At 42.8% G+C, this 21664-nt stretch overlaps 2 protein-coding genes across 3 annotated transcripts; both read left to right on the top strand.

Moving 5' to 3' along the window:
- Positions 1-582: 582 nt before the first annotated feature.
- LOC114360908 (uncharacterized) lies at positions 583-3231 on the top strand. Of its 2 annotated transcripts, none has more exons than XM_028315771.1 (3): positions 583-1142; positions 1526-1835; positions 2284-3231. In XM_028315771.1, exons 1-3 carry the CDS (start codon positions 808-810, stop codon positions 3049-3051), a joined length of 1413 nt encoding a protein of 470 aa, XP_028171572.1. In that variant the 5' UTR covers positions 583-807; the 3' UTR covers positions 3052-3231. The 2 variants fall into 2 exon arrangements, with proteins under 2 accessions (XP_028171572.1, XP_028171573.1); XM_028315772.1 differs by having other exon boundaries at positions 596-1142; positions 1526-1722; positions 2284-2463.
- A 720-nt stretch (positions 3232-3951) lies between these two features.
- On the top strand, positions 3952-20040 carry LOC114360907 (cilia- and flagella-associated protein 45). Its single transcript, XM_028315770.1, has 12 exons — positions 3952-4150; positions 4871-5063; positions 5617-5818; positions 8102-8237; positions 10311-10446; positions 11927-12062; positions 14256-14434; positions 15972-16121; positions 17201-17305; positions 17766-17845; positions 18953-19049; positions 19730-20040. Exons 1-12 carry the CDS (start codon positions 4053-4055, stop codon positions 19808-19810), a joined length of 1593 nt encoding a protein of 530 aa, XP_028171571.1. The 5' UTR covers positions 3952-4052; the 3' UTR covers positions 19811-20040.
- The last annotated feature ends 1624 nt before the right edge of the window (positions 20041-21664 follow it).

Raw genomic sequence — 21664 nt, 5'->3', positions numbered from 1 at the left:
ATCGGCCCAATCCGGCCCATCATGGCGGTTGTTTACTATTTTGTTTACTATGCAGTTAATTTCGTTTGAGATTTTTTACAGGACCTAATCATTGTTTTATCACAAGAAATGGTGCAAAATTTTGTAGTGCGTGGCGTGGTGTCCCTGAAGTGACTTAAGATTCCACGCGTAAGTGTTTATTTCGTGATTTCCGACATTGGATCATTGTAAATATTTTTCACAGTAATTTCTTCCTAAAACGTTTTACCAGTATTAACACTTACCCTCTTACTAATAAAAAGTTACACAGCTGTTGAACACTGTTTTAAAATGACATTTCCATACTAAACGTCACTTTAAAACACTGTTCAACGAACGTGTAAGTTTTATTAGTAAGAGGGTAATTATTTAATGATACCTATGTCAAGAAATAAAGATTTTACATTGAGTTTCATTGACTTTGAGCAAATTAATATTTTTTGTTTATTTAGAAAGAGAGAGTCAGCCCACAGAGAGCGAGATAGTGATACATAGGTTGTGCTTCAAGTAGGTATTCGAAGTGTGGCCTCGATTTAGCTTCATGGGTGCAGGTCACCGCAGGTGTCATCACTGTCATTGATGTCAATCAACGTCAACAGCTGTCAACAGCCAACCAACAAAAACCAAAACAAACAACAAGCAAAATAAACAGAATAATTAAATAATAACAACAAGCAAAGCGTTTCGTCGGCATTTCGACGCAGAAAGGAAGATTCCTTCTTAATCGAGAAAGTCAAAATTCGAAACGCGTATTTAATTTACACTCTTGTATAACCTCACAACTTCGTAATGAACTCTGTGAACTCCTCAGTCGCGCAGTCCCAACCAAAGAATGCTCATACTCCAAGGTCCCAACAGAGCTTACAGAGCCCGTGTCGCAAAATGGACGTACAAACTGCAGCTGCCGTTGCAATGTGCACTCTAGCATACTATAACTACGTGAAATGTCTCACCGCAGAGAGACAAAAAGACAAACAGAAAGAGAATACAATACTAATCAACGACGAAGATGGGGATGAAGACGAACAACGAGAGACGGAGAGAGATTTCACAGGGAAAATTATTAAAAAAAAGCAGAAGAAAGGAAGATGTTGGATGATTCCTTTACACAGGGACAGAACTAGGTAAGTAAATAGGTATATTTACTACCGATGAGTATAGGGTAAATCACCCAGTAGTCAGCCTCTTACTAGTAGTCAACTTTTACGGACATTAATTTTAATTTCCATTATAAAAAACGTTTTTGATCAAAACGTCACGGTTTTCGATTTTTTTACATTTTCATATTGTTTGTATGACTTCTAACTATTAAATATAGAAAAGTGTAACAGCGTCGAAAATTGTAGATATTTGAACGAAAACAGATTGAAATTTGAAGTCAGTGAGTGATGGATTATGATTGAATGAAGGAAAGAAGCGGCATGTGTGCTAACCCAGTCTGCCTTCATTGCATTATTTCATTCCTATCCTAGTTACTTAATTTAATAATCCAATTATATTTTTGCAGACATACTATGGAGCAACAATTCCGTGAACTCATGGGACAATCTGGAGGATTTGAAAATTTTGTCCGTATGTCAATGGCTGATTTTTGTCTTCTACTTTCTGAAATAGAACCCATGATCTCCAAACAAGATACTCGTTTTAGAGAAGCTATACCTGCTAAAATTCGTTTAGCAATTACTTTAAGATATTTAGCAACTGGTGAGAGTTTTAGAAGTCTACACTTTTTATTCAAAATTTCAAGCTCGTTAATTTCAAAAGTTGTGATCAATGTCTGCAAGGCTCTTAATGATGTTCTCAAGGAGGAAATAAAGGTAACAGCTTAATTTTAACATTTATCTAAACTTCTACATTAATTATTTTATTATTATTATAGAGACGAAAGATTTATTTATTTATTTTATTCAAAACTACTGGACCGATTTGAAAATTGCTAATATTTGTTACGCACATATCTCCGATATCACATTGGGGGAGGCCTATGTTCAGCAGTGGATGTCCTATGGCTGAGATGATGATGATGATGATATCTCGGACAGGAGGTAACTGTATGATCGCTTACCGATCATCGACCACCTATCCTCCTAACCTCACAAGGTAGATATGCAAGCAATTCAATACATTTTTTTCCCCTAAAAATAATTGGTTGGAATAAATTACAGTGTTTTCAGATCTTGGTGCGCCTTAAATTGAATGTTTATCGGTATTTGGTAAAGAAAGCAATGTCATTTTGATGCTGAAATATATATTTTTGGTTTACAGATGCCGAGCAATGAACATCAGTGGTTAGAAGTTCAAAACGGATTCAAGAATAATTTTCCACATGCTATAGGCGCATTGGAGGGAAAGCACATTTTTATAAAATGTCCAAGTAACACTGGCCACAGTTTAATACTATTAGCTTTAGTCGACAGCGACTATAATTTCCTGTATGCCGACATTTGTAGTGAAGGAAGACAAAGCGATGGAGATGTATTCAAAAATTTTTCACTGTGGAAAAAAATTACGTCTAACAGTCTTAACCTTCCTGAACCACGACGATTATGCAGCACTGAAAATGTCGAAGTCCCCTACTTTTTTTTGGCTAACGGAGCATTTGCTTTACATGACAATGTAATGAAACCATATCCTGGTTCTCACGATATCGGTTCACCGCAATTAAATTTTAATACACGATTGTCAAGATCTCGAGTAGTTTGTGAAAATGTTTTTGGGATTTTAGCATCCAGGTTTCAAATATTTAAATATCCTATTGATTTACATCTTGAAAATGCTGCCATTATTACAAAGACATGTGTTTTGTTGCATAACTTTCTCAAAAAAAGTGATAGTTCATCTCACATGTACATGCCTCCCGGTATTCTGGACGTATATGATCACAGCGGAGTTTTAATTCAACGCGGAACTTGGCGGGAAAAGATGAACAGTAAACCTGCTATGAGAACTATATCACAAATTTCAAGCAAATCATCAACGTCTGCCCGTCAGATAAGAGATTATTTAACAGATTATTTTTCTACCAGAAATTAGGTGTTTAGTATAGAACGCATCGCATAATATTAGTTTGTGTCGTTTTGGCAATGAATGATGATAATAAATTAATAATCTATTAATGTTCATAATGTTTCTATTGTGTTTATAAAATAAACTCACCGTGCTAATTTTTGTTTGCATTTGTATACCTACCTTTTTTGCGCAGGAAAATACTTTGCGTATACCCGCCGCCCCGGGGGAGGTGGCGGGTTATGTGGGACTCCCTTGTCGGGTGGCAGCAATAGCGACTGTCAACCGACAAGTATACCCACTAAAAACCTCCGGTGTACCCTCTGCGTGTTAGTGGTACGACGTGGGTGCTTGCGATTGTATTTGTATACCTAGCCGTCCCAAAAAGCTGTCCATTATAATGAAAAGCAAACAAAATTGTCCACGCCGGCACCAGGTTTAATTGATGCTTCCCTTATTTGTAGTAGCTCCGATAAGTCACAATGAGCGATTCCTTTTTTTTTCTTTTCAACTCTTCTATTGGAATATGTATAACGTCTTGGAAACGCATCTGAGCGTCATTCGATTTTCTCCTGTGTGTATTACTTCAAATGCAAATTGCAACTTATTTCCCTATGTCTCTATCAGTCGGATTCTCAGTGGTTGAAATAGAAATACAATTTTTCATTCAATATATTTTTTTAATGGCTTATCTAAATAAATGATACCTAAGCAAGTGTCTGACTAGATACTTTACCCTATCTGGATAAGAATGAAGTGAATGATTGATTCATCAATAAAATTAATTAAAATAAACAGAGCCCTAAATTATAATAAATAAATTGACCATACTCATAGAATCAGAAAAAAACCCGATAAAAACTGATAAATATATGGATTGTATTTGAACCATAGAATCAATCCTTTTTGTTTCGTCAATCAATCTGGCAGGAACAAATCAAAAAAGTTTTGGTTGCTAAGCAACGTATAATTATTTATTTATTGATTAACGAGCGTCTAATTTGTTGAGTTTTTTAATCCACTTTAAAATGCCTAAAGTGTTCAAGAATGCGCACGATGGCATTCCATACCACAACGTTCGGCACAAAAAATTCGAGTGTGATCCAGGGTGCTATCAGTTACACAGGTAAGTAAATATGAGGTGGATAGAGTTCGATGCTTGCAGAGTGGTGGTGATGACTTGGCTTGACTAAGTATGAGAGGTGGGACCGCACATGCTGTTCTACCTACATTTCATATGGTTATGGTCACCGGCCAATACCTACTGCCAATGCAGTCCGCCAGTGCAGTCAAATTTTCAAACATTTCTAGTTAAAAAGATCAATTATTTCATTTTTTAATGTCAATGTGTATCATTACTTTAGTACCAAATAAATATTTTTTCTTTCTTTCTTTCTTTCTTTCAATTAAGTAAGTTTAGAGAAGCTTATTTTTTTTATTTTTTTTTATCCACAACGAGGAAGCTCTTGGCCTGTATCTCACCTGATGGTAAGTGACGATCAGGCCGAAGGTGGAAGCAAGCTTCACCCGGAATCCTCAACCACGGAGGAACTGGCTATCTTACCTCTTAACTGCCGGAACACAATAATGCTGTTAACATTGTTGTTATGGCGACAGACAGGTAGATGGTGGTAGCTAGCCAGGCGGACTTAAAACAAGCCCTACCAACCAAACCGAACAGAAAAATCTGCCCCCACTGGGAATCGAACCCGGGACCTCTGCGTCTGAAGCAGGTGGTCTTACCACTAGACCACAGAGGCAGTGATGGGCTGACGTAATCTAAAGATGATGGTCTCTGTGGCCATCACTCAGGCCGATTGCTGAAGTAAAATAACTAATATTCCAGGCCTTCAGACTGCCGCCTTAAGTTTCCAGTCACCAAGCGTCCAATACACAAATGCGAGGTGCCCGAACGGGAGTTCACCATGGTGCCTCAGATCGGAGGCTGGCGGGAACTCCTGGTGCCGAAGACCGAGCCCAACTTTTACCCGGCCGTCATGCAGAAGGAAGAATATTTGCGACTCAAGAAGCAGGCTAGGGTAAGCGCCTGGGATATTATAATAGCAATGCTTTTTTGGTGTAACTAGAATTATTTATCTTTATGTAGGCGTTCTCGTTCTTTATTTTAACTTCGATCATTATTAATTACCTCAAAGATTTATAATATGATCAATGGATTTAAAGTACAGTAGCAACTAGCGACCAAGGGATGGAAGATGTAGTGTAGACAAGCCTCCCAACTAGGTGGACCTACGATCTGCCGAAGGTTGCATAATGTACCTGGATGCGGGCAGCCGGTCGTAGTGGAAATCCTTGGGGGAGGTATTTGTCCAGCAGTGGACGTCATTAGACTGTCTGCCACCAGCATAAAAGTAAATAAACACCCGGATTCACTATGAGATCCCACAGTGCGTGTAGACGCACGCACAGGGTCCCAAAAACCTATTCGTTCGTAGACAATGCTTGAGTGGCGCAGTGACACAAGAACCAATCACAGAACTCTATTCAAAGCTGTGCGTTCGAGTTCGACTTCATATGGCGTTGCTGGTTCAAGCAAGCATCGTTTGTGAATACGGGTTAACGTCTTTTCAGATAGTGTCCCAAGAGGAGCAGTTGCAAGCCATGCACGCGCAAGAGGCGGCCATCCAGAAAGCCGCCAAGGAGTCGGAGGCTCGAAAGCAGTTGTTGAAAGAAAAGCTACTACCTCAGCCCGGGGCAGAGACTGCGTCGGGCACGGCTGACCCGGAGTTAGAGGGGCCTGACCAGGCCGCCCACACCTTGTCCAGGGCAGAGAGTAAGTTATTATTACATAGGTGCCATGTGGGGACGGCCATAAAGAATACTCTTCCCACCGCCAACAGGAGGAGTGTCGTATAAGGCGACAAAATCTCTGCAGCACTGGACGGGCAGCAGCGTCTGCGTGCGAAACCTTTACAAAAAACTGCGGTCGCAACCCGCCCGCCAAGCATGGCGATTAAGGCAAAATCCCCCCATGATTTTATCCTTGGGGGTTTATCCAGCAGTGGACGTCTTTCGGCTGAAACGAACATAGGTAGCCTTTCTATTCAAGCAGCTGTTGAAAGAAAAGCTTCTACCTCAGCCCGGGGCGGAGACCGCGTCGGGCACGGCTGACCCGGAGTTAGAGGGGCCTGACCAGGCCGCTCACACACTGTCCAGGGCAGAGAGTAAGGCATTATTACATAGGTAGCCTATTCAAGCAGCTGCTGCCTCAGCCCGGGGCGGAGACCGCGTCGGGCACGGCTGACCCGGAGTTAGAGGGGCCTGACCAGGCCGCTCATACACTGTCCAGGGCAGAGAGTAAGGCATTATTACATAGGTGCCGTGTGGGGACGGCCATAAAGAATACTCTTCCCACCGCCAACAGGCGAGTTGTAAGGCACGACAAAATCCCTGCAGCACCGGACGGGCAGCAGCGTCTGTGTGCGAAACCTTACAAAAAACTGCGATCGCAACCCGCCCGCCAAGCATGGCGATTAAGGCAAAATCCCTCCATGGTTTTATCCTTGGATTTCTTTCGGCTGAAACGAACATAGGTAGCCTATCTATTCGAGCAGCTGCTGAAGGGGGAGCTGCCACTGACACTGTCCAGGGCAGAGAGTAAGTTATCATTACATAGGTGCCGTGTGGGGACGGCCATAAAGAATACTCTTCCCCACCGCCAACAGGAGGCGTGTCGTAAGAGGCGACAAAAAGAATTTGGTAGCACATAAAAAAGATTTTTCGCGAATTTAAGACCGTAAAACTATGTCGCGTTTATAATTGATATTTTTTTTCTAAAGACCGGTTAGTTAGGCACACGGGTGTGAATCGCTTAGGCCCTAAGATACGATCCTTGATGCCCTAAACCTTAAGGCATCAACGATCTTAATACGGAACTGAGCAGTGGACGTCCTGTGGCTGAAATAATGAATGATAATGATTTCAAATTATTGTAGCCGCCAGCGACCACAATAAAAATCGTCTTCGAATAGAAACAATGAATGTTTGCAGCCGAAGCCACAAGCAACTTTCTGCACAGAAACACCACATTGGTCATCATAATAGAAACAGGAATGTGGGCCTGACAAGAGCCGTTGCATAGCTCTGAGAAGAGCTGTTTTGTTGTGACCACTGCACGTCACACCGTCCCTCATCGCACCAGCACCGCTCGCACCACTGTCACCAAGCAGCATCACCAACGCCCACGTGTGGAGCGGCAAAACGCGCCGCGTCGCGCAATCGTCAAATCGTCTTCAGCTGCAAACATTCATTGTTTCTATTCGAAGACGATTTTTATTGTGGTCGCTGGCGGCTACATTATTTGGTATCTTTCTTTCTTTTTTTCCCGCAGCAGGCCTGTTCATATCCGCGAGTTTACATAGAAAACAAAACAAGGCCTCACATACGAGCGAACATTGACTCACGCACGCGTATTCTTGTGTATGATGGAAGAAAATAAAGAAAATGGTGTACTAAATACTGTGCAGTATTTAACTGCCTAAATAATAATAAAAACACAGAATGTACTTTTTTAAGTTGCCTCAAGACACTGANCAGGCCTGTTCATCTCCGCGAGTTTACATCGAAAACAAAATACGCACGATGGCCCACCTACAGGATACTATTCGACAAGGCCTCACATACGAGCGAACATTGACTCACGCACGCGTATTCTTGTGTATGATGGAAGAAAATAAAGAAAATGGTGTACTAAATACTGTGCAGTATTTAACTGCCTAAATAATAATAAAAACACAGAATGTACTTTTTTAAGTTGCCTCAAGACACTGAGAGGTAAATAAGTAGTTAATATTATTCATGATAATTCATGCTAAATCATGTATTTCCTCCGCCATTTTCCGCAGTTTGGCACCTCACGTCACATCATTTTACCGAAGTCAGCCCTATAGCTTCGGCGCAGTGCCGATCACTGACGTTTGTCAACAAAATGGTGCTTGACTCTTGAGACAGGCTAAATTACACCATATTGTTAGTGACATTGAGCATACATTTTTTGAAATACCTTTGCGAAGTAAAACTTCTGTACGTAGTACTTATTATTATTCTGTGCCCGCAGTGTTGAAAGCCGACAACATGCAGGGCCCGCGGCTGTGCAACCGCATCATCCTGGCGTCCAAGTGCCACGCCATCCGCGACGCGCAGATCGCCGAGAAGGAGCTCATCAAGAAGGAGCTGGATGAGGAGGAGAGACGGTAGTATTTGTCTTACAGCCCGTCGAGTTAACTGCGCTGCCTGGCGGCCGTGACGTCACATCGACGCTCTAGATAGATAGATAGATAAAACGTTTATTTGCATAACAGAAACACACATTACAAACAGAAAGTACCAAAAGTAGGACAAAATAGTACCCTCAGGACAATATGACATGGTATGGTAAGACAGATATAAAAAGAAAAAAAAAATCATTATGACATACAATATAGGTACACACTTTATACAGAAATGTGTGTCGCAGCAATGCAAAACGGCAATAGCTCAGTAATTGGTTTACTTAAAAGCAAACCACTGATTTTCAGCTATAGCCTAAGGACGAAAGAACGCGCGTAACACGTCAACGTGACGTGACTCTAGTGTGAAATGGGGCGAACACGGGGACATGTTTTTTCTTACAACTTTAGAACCCGGTCGAGTTTACTGCGTATTGGCGGCTGTGACGTCACATGGATGCTCTAGTGTGAAATGGGGCGAACACGGGGACATGTTTTTTTTGAAAAAAATGAAAATGAAAATGTTTTATTTGATAAATAAAGTGGTTTAACAGGATATTTTGGTAACCATCCTTTTAAGTATAATAATACCTGTAGTAGGAGGTTACCGCTCTTCCAAAAGTATTAACATACATTCTTAGTTAGTGTGTTTGTGGACTTTGTGGTGTGTTGAGTGAATTTGTGTGTAGTGTTATGAGTGGTGTATTGAGTAAATTAGTGTGTTGTGTTGTGTTGTGTTGTGAGTGGAGTGTTGTGTGTATTATATGTGTAGCAATATAGTTTAATTTAATTTATGCCATCCCATACGTCAAGTCAGATATCATCAATTCATCATATTTATTAGTAACTAGGTAGGTGTTAATTCATTAGATAGTTCTTGTTATGTTATATTCATAAGTAGATTTTCTGTTTCTGTATAGCTGAGGGATTTTAACCATGTTTTTTCTTAAAACTTTACAACTCGGTCAAGTTTACTGCGCACCTGGCGACCGTGACGTCACATCGACGCTCTAGTGTGAAATGGGGCGAACACGGGGACATGTTTTTTCTTACAACTTTACAACTCGGTAGAGTTTACTGCGTATTTGGCGGCCGTGACGTCACATCGACGCTCTAGTGTGAAATGGGGCGAACACGGGGATATGTTTTTTCTTACAACTTTACAACCCGGTCGAGTTTACTGCGTATTGGCGGCCGTGACGTCACATGGATGCTCTAGTGTGAAATGGGGCGAACACGGGGGACATGTTTTTTCTTACAACTTTACAACCCGGTCGAGTTTACTGCGTATTGGCGGCTGTGACGTCACATCGACTCTGGTACAAACGGGGCGAACGCAGCAGATGTGAGAGGGAGAGTCGCATTCCAGCGAGGTGCGCAGTTATCACGACCAACCAAGGGTTCTACTTGACTTTTAATAACTTGATAAATAGAACTGCCTAAGGTGGGAATCGAACCCACGCGCTTTCGCTTGCTGCGCGACTGTTATCATTTTGTATACTTACGATTTTGACCGACTAACTAATCTCAATACACTCGATGTAGACATACTTATTCTAAATGTGAGAGAAAGGAAGGGAATACGTAAGATGTGAAACAACCTTAAATAAGTTTCTCCAAAAATCACTATAAATAACTTTCGTAGGTTTTTTCAAGTTTTATCTTTTTTTTTTTACTTTATTAGGGTAAAAGAACAATGTTGAATACAATGTTGCTTAAGAAATCGAATTGCAAAAAATTTGTAAAAATATCCGCATAATTTACCACCTTGGGGGAGGCCTATGTTCAGCAGTGGGCGTCCTATGGCTGAAATGATGATGATGATGATAATTTACCACAGCTTACTTTATATTATTCAGGGTGTTTCGTGTAAGGTGTCAAGCCAGACCCATTGACTTCTATCTATCGATCTTTCTCCTACTTTGTGTGTGACAGAGTCACAGTTGGCTTCAATCCCGACCGAACAAGTAAAAATAAAAATGCATGCACGCGCGATTTTTATGAGAGGCTCATCTGTCATACAAAGTTCCAAACACTCATGATGGTATCGTATTCCAGGCTGGACGCGATATCGGAAGAGAATCGTCAAGCGGCCGTGGCACGCGCCGAAGCGGAGGAGGAGCGCCGTCACCAGCTGCGCCTGCAGAACCTGGCCGCGCTCAAGGAACAGATCAAGGCGCACGAGACCGCCAAGGTGAGCTCGATCATAGGCCAGGTGGCACGCTGTGACGTAGGAGGCAGGCGGCCGAGGCGGAGGAGGAGCGCCGCCACCAGCTGCGGCTGCAGAACCTCGCTGCGCTCAAGGAGCAGATCAAGGCGCACGAGACCGCCAAGGTGAAGTAGGATTGGCCAAGGTGAAGTCTTGCTAGACCAGGGGGACGCTATATCGAAGATCAAGGATGAGCCAGCGCCTATGATGAGCAGAGATCAAGGCGGACGAGACCGCCAAAGTGAAGTCTTGCTAGACCACGGCCCACGGGGACGCTATATCGAAGATCAAAGACGAGCCAGCGCCTGTGATGAACAAAGATCAAGGCGCACGAGACTGCCAAGGTGAGCTTGGGACCATAGGCCAGGTGGCACGCTGTGACGTAGGAGACAGGTGGCCGTGCCCGCGCCGTCACCAGCTGCGCCTGCAGAACCTCGCCGCGCTCAAGGAGCAGATCAAGGCGCTCGAGACCGCCAAGGTGAAGTCTTACTAGACCAGGATAACGCTATATCGGAGGGCAAGAAGTAGCCAGCCAGACCGCCTAGGTGAGCTCTCTCAAAGAGAATCGTCCAGGTCAGACGACATATCGGAAGAGAATCGTTAAGCGGCCGTGACGTGGGCAATCAAGGCGCACGAGACCGCCAAGGTGAGCTCTTGATCATAGGCCAGGTGGCACGCTGTGACGTAGGAGGCAGGTGGCCGTGCCCGCGCCGTCACCAGCTGCGCCTGCAGAACCTCGCCGCGCTCAAGGAGCAGATCAAGGCGCACGAGACCGCCAAGGTGAAGTAGGATTGTCCAAGGTGAAGTGATAGACTGACCACCAGGCCACCAAAACCAAGGCGCACGAGATCACCAAGGTGAGCTAGTAGGATTTAAGGGAGTGATCTCCAATTCAAAACGCAAAGCTACTGCTGCAAAACCTCGCGGCGTTAATAGGATCAAGACGCACGAGACTGCCAAGGTAGTCTTGCTAGATCAGATGAGACGCTGTATCAAAGTTCAAGGAGTAGCCAGACAGCTGTGATTAAGGCAGAAATCAAGGCGCACGAGACCGCCAAGGTGAGCTCTCTCAAGGAGAATCGTCCAGGTCAGACGACATATCGGAAGAGAACCGTTAACCGTACCTAAATGTCGACATGTCGCGTTGATTGGACATGCCCCAAGATGTTACATGATAAGGCACCTTAGATTTTATTTGTAACATCAAATTAAACTGAAATAAAATAAAGGAAAACAAAAATTAAATGGCGCAATTTACCAATGTAGGTCGCTGCTAGTAATGTGATCTCATACACACTATCCCCCTTACTAATAAAAAATTACACAGTTGTTGATCACTGTTTTAAAATGACATTTCCATACTAAACGTCACTTTAACACACTGATCAACGAGCGTGTAAGTTTTATTAGTAAGGGGGTATGTATACATAGGTCACACTTAAACTTGCTTCAAAATATCCCCCAGATAATGGAAGCGGAGCGCATTGAAGAGGAGAGCATCCGGGTGAACCAGGCCAACATAGCGATGCAGATCGACGAGGCGCAGAGACTCAAGGAGAAGCACGGCCGCGCCGCCAAGCTCAAGGAGATCCTGGATCAAGGTAACTATTATACAGGGTGGAATTTTGTAATGCCACCTGTAGGCCTAAGATGCGCGCCGCGATAAGCGGTTATCACGGCATTTTATCGATTTTGCCCATACATTTTGACGTCGATAAAAGTTGTCACGGTGCGCATCTTAGGCCTACTGGAGGGCAAGTACTCTTAATACTGTAGATAGAAAAAAATACTGAAAGAAAACATTCCTTTATTTTTGAAAAGAAAGAGAACTGCATTCAAAGATTTTAAATTTTTTTCGAAAATTCACTACCATACCATACAATCTTCTGTACTTACATAATTAAAACAATTTAAGATTTCATGGTTTTCCTTTCATTTTATTAATCAAGTTTGTTAGAGAGATTTCATCCTTATAGTTAACCCTAACGATCGATGTAATAAAAATACAGGGTGTCATTTTTAACAGATTTAAGTTGGTCGATTCCCGGGTGTGGCAAGCAAATTTTTGGAAATATTTGAATGCAATTCAATATCTTTTCAAAAATAAAAGAATGTTTTCTTTGAGAAAAAAATTCTATCTACAATATTAAGAGTACTTTCCCTCCAGGTGGCATTACAAAATTCCACCATGTAGATCGTTTCATCCCTGAAGACGCGCCCCACCAATTTTTGGTCTCGGTCGCGCGGGGTGCGGGGAGTTTGATCCGAGCAATCCGAGCGTAATTATTGTAGTGTGCGTGTGCACTCATGGATAATTTAGCGTGTACCGATAACACTCAAACATTAGCGGAAAAATAGTAGGGCGCCGGGCGGTGGTTTTAAATTACCCACACCTTAAAAAGGTTGCCACACTGGATGTGTTTTGCGGTCACCAAAACGCAGTCTGCACCATGTATGCAAAAAGAACACAAACCGCAGCACTGACAGATCGTATTATCCAAACCACTGATCCTTGCCACGGTAATACTATCTATACAGTATTCCAACTCGGCCATATTTTTGAAATAAATGTCAACAGTCGCGCGGTACGTCACAGTATGACAACATGCGGTAGGGCTGCCCACCTACAGTACCCAGTTTAATTACATCTGCCTACTTATAGTTCCAAAATACTGGACTGTCCTGTCGATGACATTGACAGTGGGGCGCCACCGTCAATACCGGATCGCTGGTTCAGATTTTTGCCATGTTGGAAACCATATAGTTGAACGATGGTAGCGCCCCCCTGTCATTGAGTTTGGCGGGACAGTTCAGCGTGGGTCATCTATAGAATTTATATCTAGTTTTGTGATTGTATTTTTTTATTTAGTTAGACAAACAAAATACTTTATGAATGGAATAGGTTAAAAATGTGTGTCGTTTTGTGATTAGTAGATTTAATTTAGTAAAAACTACTTAAATAGGTAATTTCGAAACTTTAATAATCATAATGATCTGTTACTTTAATTTCGGGCGGGCGAAGTCGTGGGCAAAAGCTGGTTTGATACAATATAATTTTCATTTCAAATCAAACTGACTGAAATTGTAAATTTGACTAGTTTTTGACCAATTTGACCGTAAGTGACGGTCAATCAAATTCAATTAGTTTTGTCATTTTTAACACTTGGCCACCGACGTCCATTCGGCACATTCGCGACACCCCCGACTTTTGCATACCGAGCGCATACCGAGATTTGAATTTCGAAAGAAAGTTCTCGTTTCGTCTGTTTATATGAAGTTACAATACTGTATGATATTATTACCGTGCCCTTGCTGCTCATACATGATGCGGGTTGCTTTCACTTTGACCTGACCGTAGACTGCAACATTGTGGTAAATACTATACTCAGTTATGCGCTATAGGTCCAGGTTTATCTCTAGTCAGTGCCTGAGGAACAGGAGGGACACGGGAGGGGTGACATTGACGTATGACGTGACAGGGTATACAAATCTGAAGTCACGCTGACATTTAACTCAGGCACTGCAGGCTAAGTTAAACCTAGACTAGATGTCCTCAAACAACTCAAAGGTGACTGACTGACTGACATATTGATCTATCAACGCACAGCCCAAACCACTGGACGGATCGGGCTGAAATTTGGCATGCAGGTAGATGTTATGACGTAGGCATCCGCTAAGAAAGGATTTTACGAAACTCCACCCCTAAAGGGGTAAAACGGGATCCACGCGTACGAAGTCGCGGGCGGCCGCTAGTCGTTTACTACGTGTCGTAAATATGAAACGCCATCTTCTAGGCAACGCCGAGCTGCTCTACTACAAACAGCTCCAAAACGAAGAGGAGCGCATCATGGACCTGCGCATCGCCAACTTCCTAAAGAAGAAACAGGCGCGCGAAGCCAAGGCGCGCGCCGACGCCGACGCCGTCAAGGCCGCCAAGCAGAAGGGCATCGACCACATCGCCAAGGCGCAGAAGGTATATAATATGCCTTTTGATAAGGACTCTTTTGGCAGGACGTCAGGCGTGCGTTTGCAGGACCACACACTAAGCTTCGGCTAAACCTATACGTTCAGTCTGCGAGCACGATGGCGATCAGTGTACGAATTTGTAGCGTCTGCAGTTCTGCACGCGGCGGTGCTTATTTTGACTTTTCTGATCTTAAAATGACGGAATTGTTCGCGCACCGACGCCGACGCCGTCAAGGCCGCCAAGCAGAAGGGCATCGACCACATCGCCAAGGCGCAGAAGGTATATAATATGCCTTTTGATAAGGGCTCTTTTGTTTTAGCTCTTTGGGAGGCAGGACGTCAGGCGTGCGTTTGCAAGACCGCACAAAGCTTCGATCAGTGTATGAATTTGTAGCGTCTGCACGCGGCGGTGGCGATCAGATCGCGCTTATTTTGACGTTTCTGATCTTAAAATGGCGGAATTGTTCGCGCCACACGACGCCGTCAAGCAGAAGGGCATCGACCACATCGCCAAGGCGCAGAAGGTATATAATATGCCTTTTGATAAGAGCTCTTTTGTTTTAGCTCTTTGGGAGGCAGGACGTCAGACGTGCGTTTGCACTTTGCAACACCACACACTAAAGCTTCGGCCAAATCTACACGTTCAGCCTGCGAGCGCGATTGCGATCAGATGTCGTGTATGAATTTGTAGCAACGTGTTCACATTGACGCGTCCTGTCACTGGCCGCGTCGCCCTATGCAGCGTTTGCGGTGGCGATCAGATCGCGCTTGTTATTTTGACGTTTCTGATCTTAAAATGGCGGAATTGTTCGCGCACCGACGCCGACGCCGTCAAGGCCGCCAAGCAGAAGGGCATCGACCACATCGCCAAGGCGCAGAAGGTATTTCAACGGCTCAACGCTCACGCCACCAGTTGGCGCCACTGTCTCCGCCATTAGCAAGTGACAGTACTTAGTGACGTGAACGCTGAAGCGGTAGGACGCCGTTGTAGGGTTGCGTTATTTCAATCATCAGTGGTGCCAAAAATGATAGCCCTCATAAGGCACATTCCCACTGAATCGGAGTGGAGAGAATCTAATTTCGGTATTCCTCAATGACTCCGCTTAGCTTCGGTTCGGGAATATCTCCGCTTTGGTGGAAGCCGGGCCTCATGATTTAGACCGGTGTATCGTGTTCGTGCTGTTCAGTTCTGTATACTTTCTTGACGTATCTACTATCTACATCTCTATCTGTGAGGATCAATAATCTTCAAGTGTTATTAATTGTACAACAACTCAATGAAGTTGTGTAAAGTAAACCCTGGTCTTCCGAAAAAATCACTACCCAGACACAATATTTCTCAATGAGTCCCCCCTACTAAAGCCCGGTCTGTGAGCACGTAGAATTTTGTCCAATGACCCCAAGCTACCCATCCTTATCGCTAGCTTGGGGTCATTGGACAAAATTCGACGTGCTTACAGACCAGACTATAACTGGAATAGATAAAGTGGTCATTGATTTTTTAATACTTTAACTTGAAAGCTACAGCTGTAATACCTTTCCAGGCAGAACAAGAGCTGAAGGAAGAGCTGGAAAGGATCCGCAACCTGAAGATCCAGGAAGATGTGGAGCGGGAATACCGCCGGCGCGAGCGAGACGCCGCTATTCGCCGCAACAACGAGATGAGACAGCTGCACGAAGCCCGCGTTCAACAGGTAAGAAGCAGGCTTCTGGTACATTTGAAAGAAACTCAGTGAATCAATAAGGCTGGTTTTAGAGCTCGCTGACAGCCGAAATGTATGAAGCGTCGGCGCCGAGCGATCAGGAGCACTCAGGAACGTTCCCTTAAATTACATACATATTGATCTGTCAGCGCCGACGTTCAGCGAGCGGTCAGCGTGATTCGCGTAAGAGCCATTTGCGCGCACACTTGAATGAAAAGACATTATCGGGAAAGGATGTTTGCGCGAAAAAACACTTGCGCAAAAGACACGAGCGCGAAAAAAATGGCGCGTACCTACTGCATTATCGCGAAAGATATAACCGTGAATGAACGATATTTTTGGGTTAAATGATTATTATTACTTTTATCGGCTCACCGCCCATGTAATATGGAAATTCTTAAAAGCATTAATGTTTCATTCGCACTAATGTCTTTGGCGCAACTGTCCTGATGTGAAGCTCCAGGGCTACTCTGAATCGCTAGTAGTTTCGGGTATATCTGTCACCGTCGCTCATGCTGGAATCTCGCTTTGCACGAGAGGGATGGCAACATTCAAACTTCAGATAACGTTTTTCGGAGTAAACTCCGTGATAACTATTTTTTTCGTAACATTTAGCAGCTCAGTTACCGGGACTATTCCCTCTCTTGCCAATTTTTGTCTCCAAGCGCTGGTAGAGCAAAAAAGATAAAGGAGGAGACATGAAGTGCCCCTTAAATTAAATAAAGGTTACCTTTTTTAACTTTATATCTTGGAAAAATTTAAAAGACATTTCGTTTCATTTCTCTTTCCCAAAGCAGCATCCTGTGTAGCCAGGATCTACAGCTTAGGAAACAGTAAGTTAGGGGCTCTTCCTGTCAGAAGCTCTGAACTCGTGAACTAGTCCCTTCTACTAAAAATTGCTTCAGCGATGAATCATGGAAGTTAACGAGTAACAAATGCCTTTAAATAGTCAATTAGCAGGGCAGGGCAAATAGTCTTGGATTTGTTTGTCAATCTGACTTCTACTACACTTACAGTCATCTGGAATTCGTCCAGAATCCAATATAAATACAGAAGCTTGTCGGTTTCAGATCCACGACATCCACCGGCTGATCGCGCGAGAGATCGCGAAGGACGAGCAAAGCTTCAACAACGCGGCGCGACAGAACGAAGAGTTCATTGCGAAGGAAAAGGCGGTAAGTTATTATTTTAACCCACTTTTGGTACTTTCTGTTTGTAATGTGTGTTTCTGTTATGCTAATAAAAGTTTTATTTATCTATTTATCTAAGTACTAGCTATCTATTTTCGGTCATATCGTCTCGTTCTATCGCAAAGAATCACCGAGATGAGATCGAGAGAAAAAATGGAAATGGATAGCTGGAACTGTGACCCACTGTACCTCTAGTACTCATTGTGTAGCCGCCATAGAATCCTGTTTGCTCAGCCTAGACTGAAAAAATAAAAAATATTACTAAAGTCCGGTCGCCGAGCACGTAGAATTTCGTCCAGTGACCCCAAGCTACCCATCCTTATCGCTCGCGCTATTACTTTGGGGCTAGATGGCGCTGGCCATTGTGTGAAATTGTCCAAAGATATTTTTTTATTAAACTGCTGCCTAGTTTCAAAATAAAACTAATTTTCTTTGTTGTACTTAGCTGGATGACAAACGCAAGGCTCGCGTTGAGAAGCATCGGCAGGAGATAATGAAACAGATCAACGACAAGGAAAGAGCTAGGTAACTGCTTACCCATTGGTATTATGCGTAGTTTTTTTTTTTTTCTAAAACATTTGAAATTAGATTCTAATGGATATTTATGAAGTTTAATAATCTTTTCATTAATTAATCAGTCTGACAAAATCTATGAGTCATTAAATACACCTAATGAGGTCTATCGTTTTAGCGCTCACCAGTTGGCGCCAAGCACTGTAAAATAAGATCACTGTCCTGTCACTTGTTTGTCGGCCGTTTGGTGTAGTGGTTCGAAACGGGCTACTATTCCGGAGGTAGCGGGTTCGATTCCCGCACAGTACAAACATTTGTGTGCATGAACATATTTGTTTGTATTGGATTGGGTGTTTTCTATGTATAATAAGTATACAGGGTGTTAGGTAAATGGGTATATGAGCCGACACTGACCCATGTTAACATGGGCATATAAATGGTATGGTGAAGTCAGAAATGTGATATCATCATTTGAATTTTTTTAATTTTCATACAAAATAAATTTTATAAAATCCGATTTGTATGAAAAATAAAATAATTAAAATGAAGATGTCAATTTTCTGACTTCACCATACCATTTATATGACCATGTTAACATGGGCTAGTGTCGGCTCATATACCCATTTACCTAACACCCTGTATATTTACAAAAAAAAGTATTTAAGTATGTTTATATCCGTTGTCTAGTACCCATAGTATAAGCTTTGCTTAGTTTGGGACTAGAAGCGCAGTGTAAAATGTCCAAGGATATTTATTTTTAGTGGCGAAGACAGTGGCGCCAACTAGTGAGCGATGAAGCGGTAGTACTATCGCATTTGCACTCACCAGGATGGCGCCACTGTAGAATAGGGTTATCAATCGTCAGTGGTGCCAACTGTTATAGATCGTTTCATCCACGAAGACGCGCCCCACCAATTTTTGGTCTCGGTCGCGCGGGGTGCGGGGAGTTTGATCCGAGCAATCTGAGCGGCATTATTGTAGTGTGCGTGTGCACTCATGGATAATTTAGCGTGTACCGATAACACTCAAACATTAGCGGAAGAATGGTGGGGCGCGTCTTCGTGGATGAAACGATCTATAAGTATAAAAACTATAGCCTTAATTAATTTTCTCCTCTAGGGCGGAGCTTCGTGAGAAGATACACAACGAAGGCGTTGCTCTGCGAATGGAGCAGGAGCAGCAGGACAAGTACGAGCGCAAGGTCATCAAGCAGAAGGTAAACATTTAAAACGACAGCTTGCACGGGCTGATAATCTAGATGTACGCCCGTATTCACAAACATTACTATGAGTCACAGTGCGCATGGACGCACAGGCTGACACACGAACCAATCAACCAATCTGTCATCCGTTTATTGTAGTGGTTCAGAGCGGACTACTATGCCGAGAGGTCCCGGGTTCGATTCCCGGCCGGGCAGAAATTGAAATGCTAATTTTTAATTTCTGTGACGGGTCCGGGTGTTTTCTTCTATGTATAATATGTATGTATTTACAAAAAAACGTTTTTAAGTATGTTTATATCCGTTGTCTAGTACCCATAGTACAAGCTTTGCTTGATTTGGGAATAGCGGCGCAGTGTAAAATGTCCAAGGATATTTATTTATTTAATCACAGAGCTCTATTCAACGCGTTCCATTTGCTGCTTCACTTATGCAAGCATCGTTTGTGAATACGAGCTTTACTGTCATAGAAAAGTTTAAAAAGCTAAACGGCTATAACTTTTGGGCTGGGTTGCACCATCTTACTTTGAACGTAACTATAATGATGATAACCGGTGTTTTTTGTATGGAGTTTGACAGATTTTTGAGTCTTTTTCTCTCCACGTACTTATCCTATATTCTGCTATTTTCCTAGTTCCACTGCAATGTAGTAATTGTAATATTTTCTTACGTTACAGGTCGCGATGATGAGACAACAGAAGGTGTCCGAGAAATACGTGAAGGAAGTGGAGCAAACCCTCGGCAAGCATGGCTACTAACCCGTGCCTTCTAATACTTCCAAACGACAGATAAGAATAAGACCTAGCTTTGAGTGTACCTATGTACTCTTTGGGCTACATATTCACTTCAGAACCCTCATACATATTACGCGTCCTCTAAACCATGATTCGAATTCATATGTAGGCCCTTTAATAACTTTTGACGTGCCTACTACACCAACACCTTAAAATTTTCATGGAGACTTTTAGACCCACCATGCGTAGCACATAGCCTGACTGTTTAGACTTGGTTAGAATCACGGAAAAAAATATTCCCAGTGGCCCTACCACTGAAAAATAAATTATCCGTGATACTACCAGTAAACTAATCAGTAAAATCTTGGGCAACGGGTTTTACAAATAACAAAAGGCAAGACATTATTTCCTCGCGACTATTCGTAAATGTCACATGATATCTACACAACACAAGTTTCTCTTAGATTTCCAAAACTGTGCTGCCAAGAAATGTTTTTTTTTTAAGTTTATTAGTTACAAATTACTGAGTCCCGTTAGCCCCTCGTACTAAGCTAAATATTATAATGCTTGTTTTACAAGTGGGCTCACCACAATAGTCGAGCTCCGGTTTTCGAGACGGCCAGTCCGACCCCATCACCGTTCGGCTATCGTGGCTTTTATTATTTATTTATTTATTATTAGAAGTGCATTTTCTTTCAAACTCGCCAAGTACCCGCATGTTTTTCAACAAACCAATTATGGTACTAAAATAGAAAGGAAAATGTGCTTATGCTCATGCTTATGGTTAGTGAAAATTTTTTAACAAATAATCACCGGGATGTGTTCTGAAATGATTGTGTCTTTACTGGATAAATCAATAATTATTGTATTTGGATTAGCACAAGGCTTGGTTTCCACCAAAGCGGAGCGGAGAAGCGTCAAATTTTTCTATAGAATTTAACAGCGGCGACGGCACGCCACGAAAGAAAGATGTGCGGAGCGGAGACCAGAAGTGGAAATAATTGCCACGCTAAATTGGCGCCCAACGTGGGGCAAGTTGAAGAACGCTGCCACGCTAAATTAAATCTGATTGGTTATTCAACACACTTCTCTGCTCCGCTCCGCTTTGGTGGAGACCCGGCTTTAATGACTGTACTGTTATGTTTTGTGTGTGATTATGTTTAAAATAAATAATTTTCAGAATATCAAGTTTTTCTAATAAAACGCAGCCGTGTAGTCAAAACTTTAATTAATTATAATAGTTAATTAGTCTTAGGCACACCGTATGATACACAAGTCAGCCATAACATTAAGAATTGGGTACAAACAGAACAAAACAATCACACTGGACATAAACATGCAGTTCTTGGCATTTGGCGAAAGAGACAACGACATTCGTGTCCGTGAGCACGTAGAATTTTGTCCAATGACCCCAAGCTACCCATCCTTATCGCTCGCGCGTAATTATGTTGCTGTCGCGCTCGCACACTCACTGCGGGCGCGCGTCGCTCAGTCGCGACAGCAATATAATTACGCGCGAGCGATAAGGGTGGGTAGCTTGGGGTCATTGGACAAAATTCTACGTGCTCACGGACCGGGCTTTAGACTAAATTTGATGAGCTCAACCTGTATAAATAGTGTCGCTGTTTCTTTCACCCACAAAACGTGCTTGGCTGCAAAACGGCAGTCACTCCGATATAATTAATTCATTACAACTAGGTTTATCGCTAAAATACAGCCTATCCCTGAAATTATAATAAATATACACAAGTTCAGGATGCATTGCGTTCGTATACACGCGGAACTCAAAGCAGGACTTGGGAAAGTTCCCGTTATTTCCCCATGGTCTGAGGTACATAAGGTAAGTAAAGGACGAAACACACTTATCATTCCGGAAAC

Source organism: Ostrinia furnacalis, unplaced genomic scaffold (genome assembly GCF_004193835.3).
Source record: "Ostrinia furnacalis isolate ACB-3 unplaced genomic scaffold, ASM419383v2 OfSCF5252, whole genome shotgun sequence".
NCBI classification, from domain to species: Eukaryota; Metazoa; Arthropoda; class Insecta; order Lepidoptera; family Crambidae; genus Ostrinia; species Ostrinia furnacalis.
The sequence above is the reverse complement of the archived record's forward strand: the minus strand, read 5'-3'. Positions and strand labels throughout refer to the sequence as shown.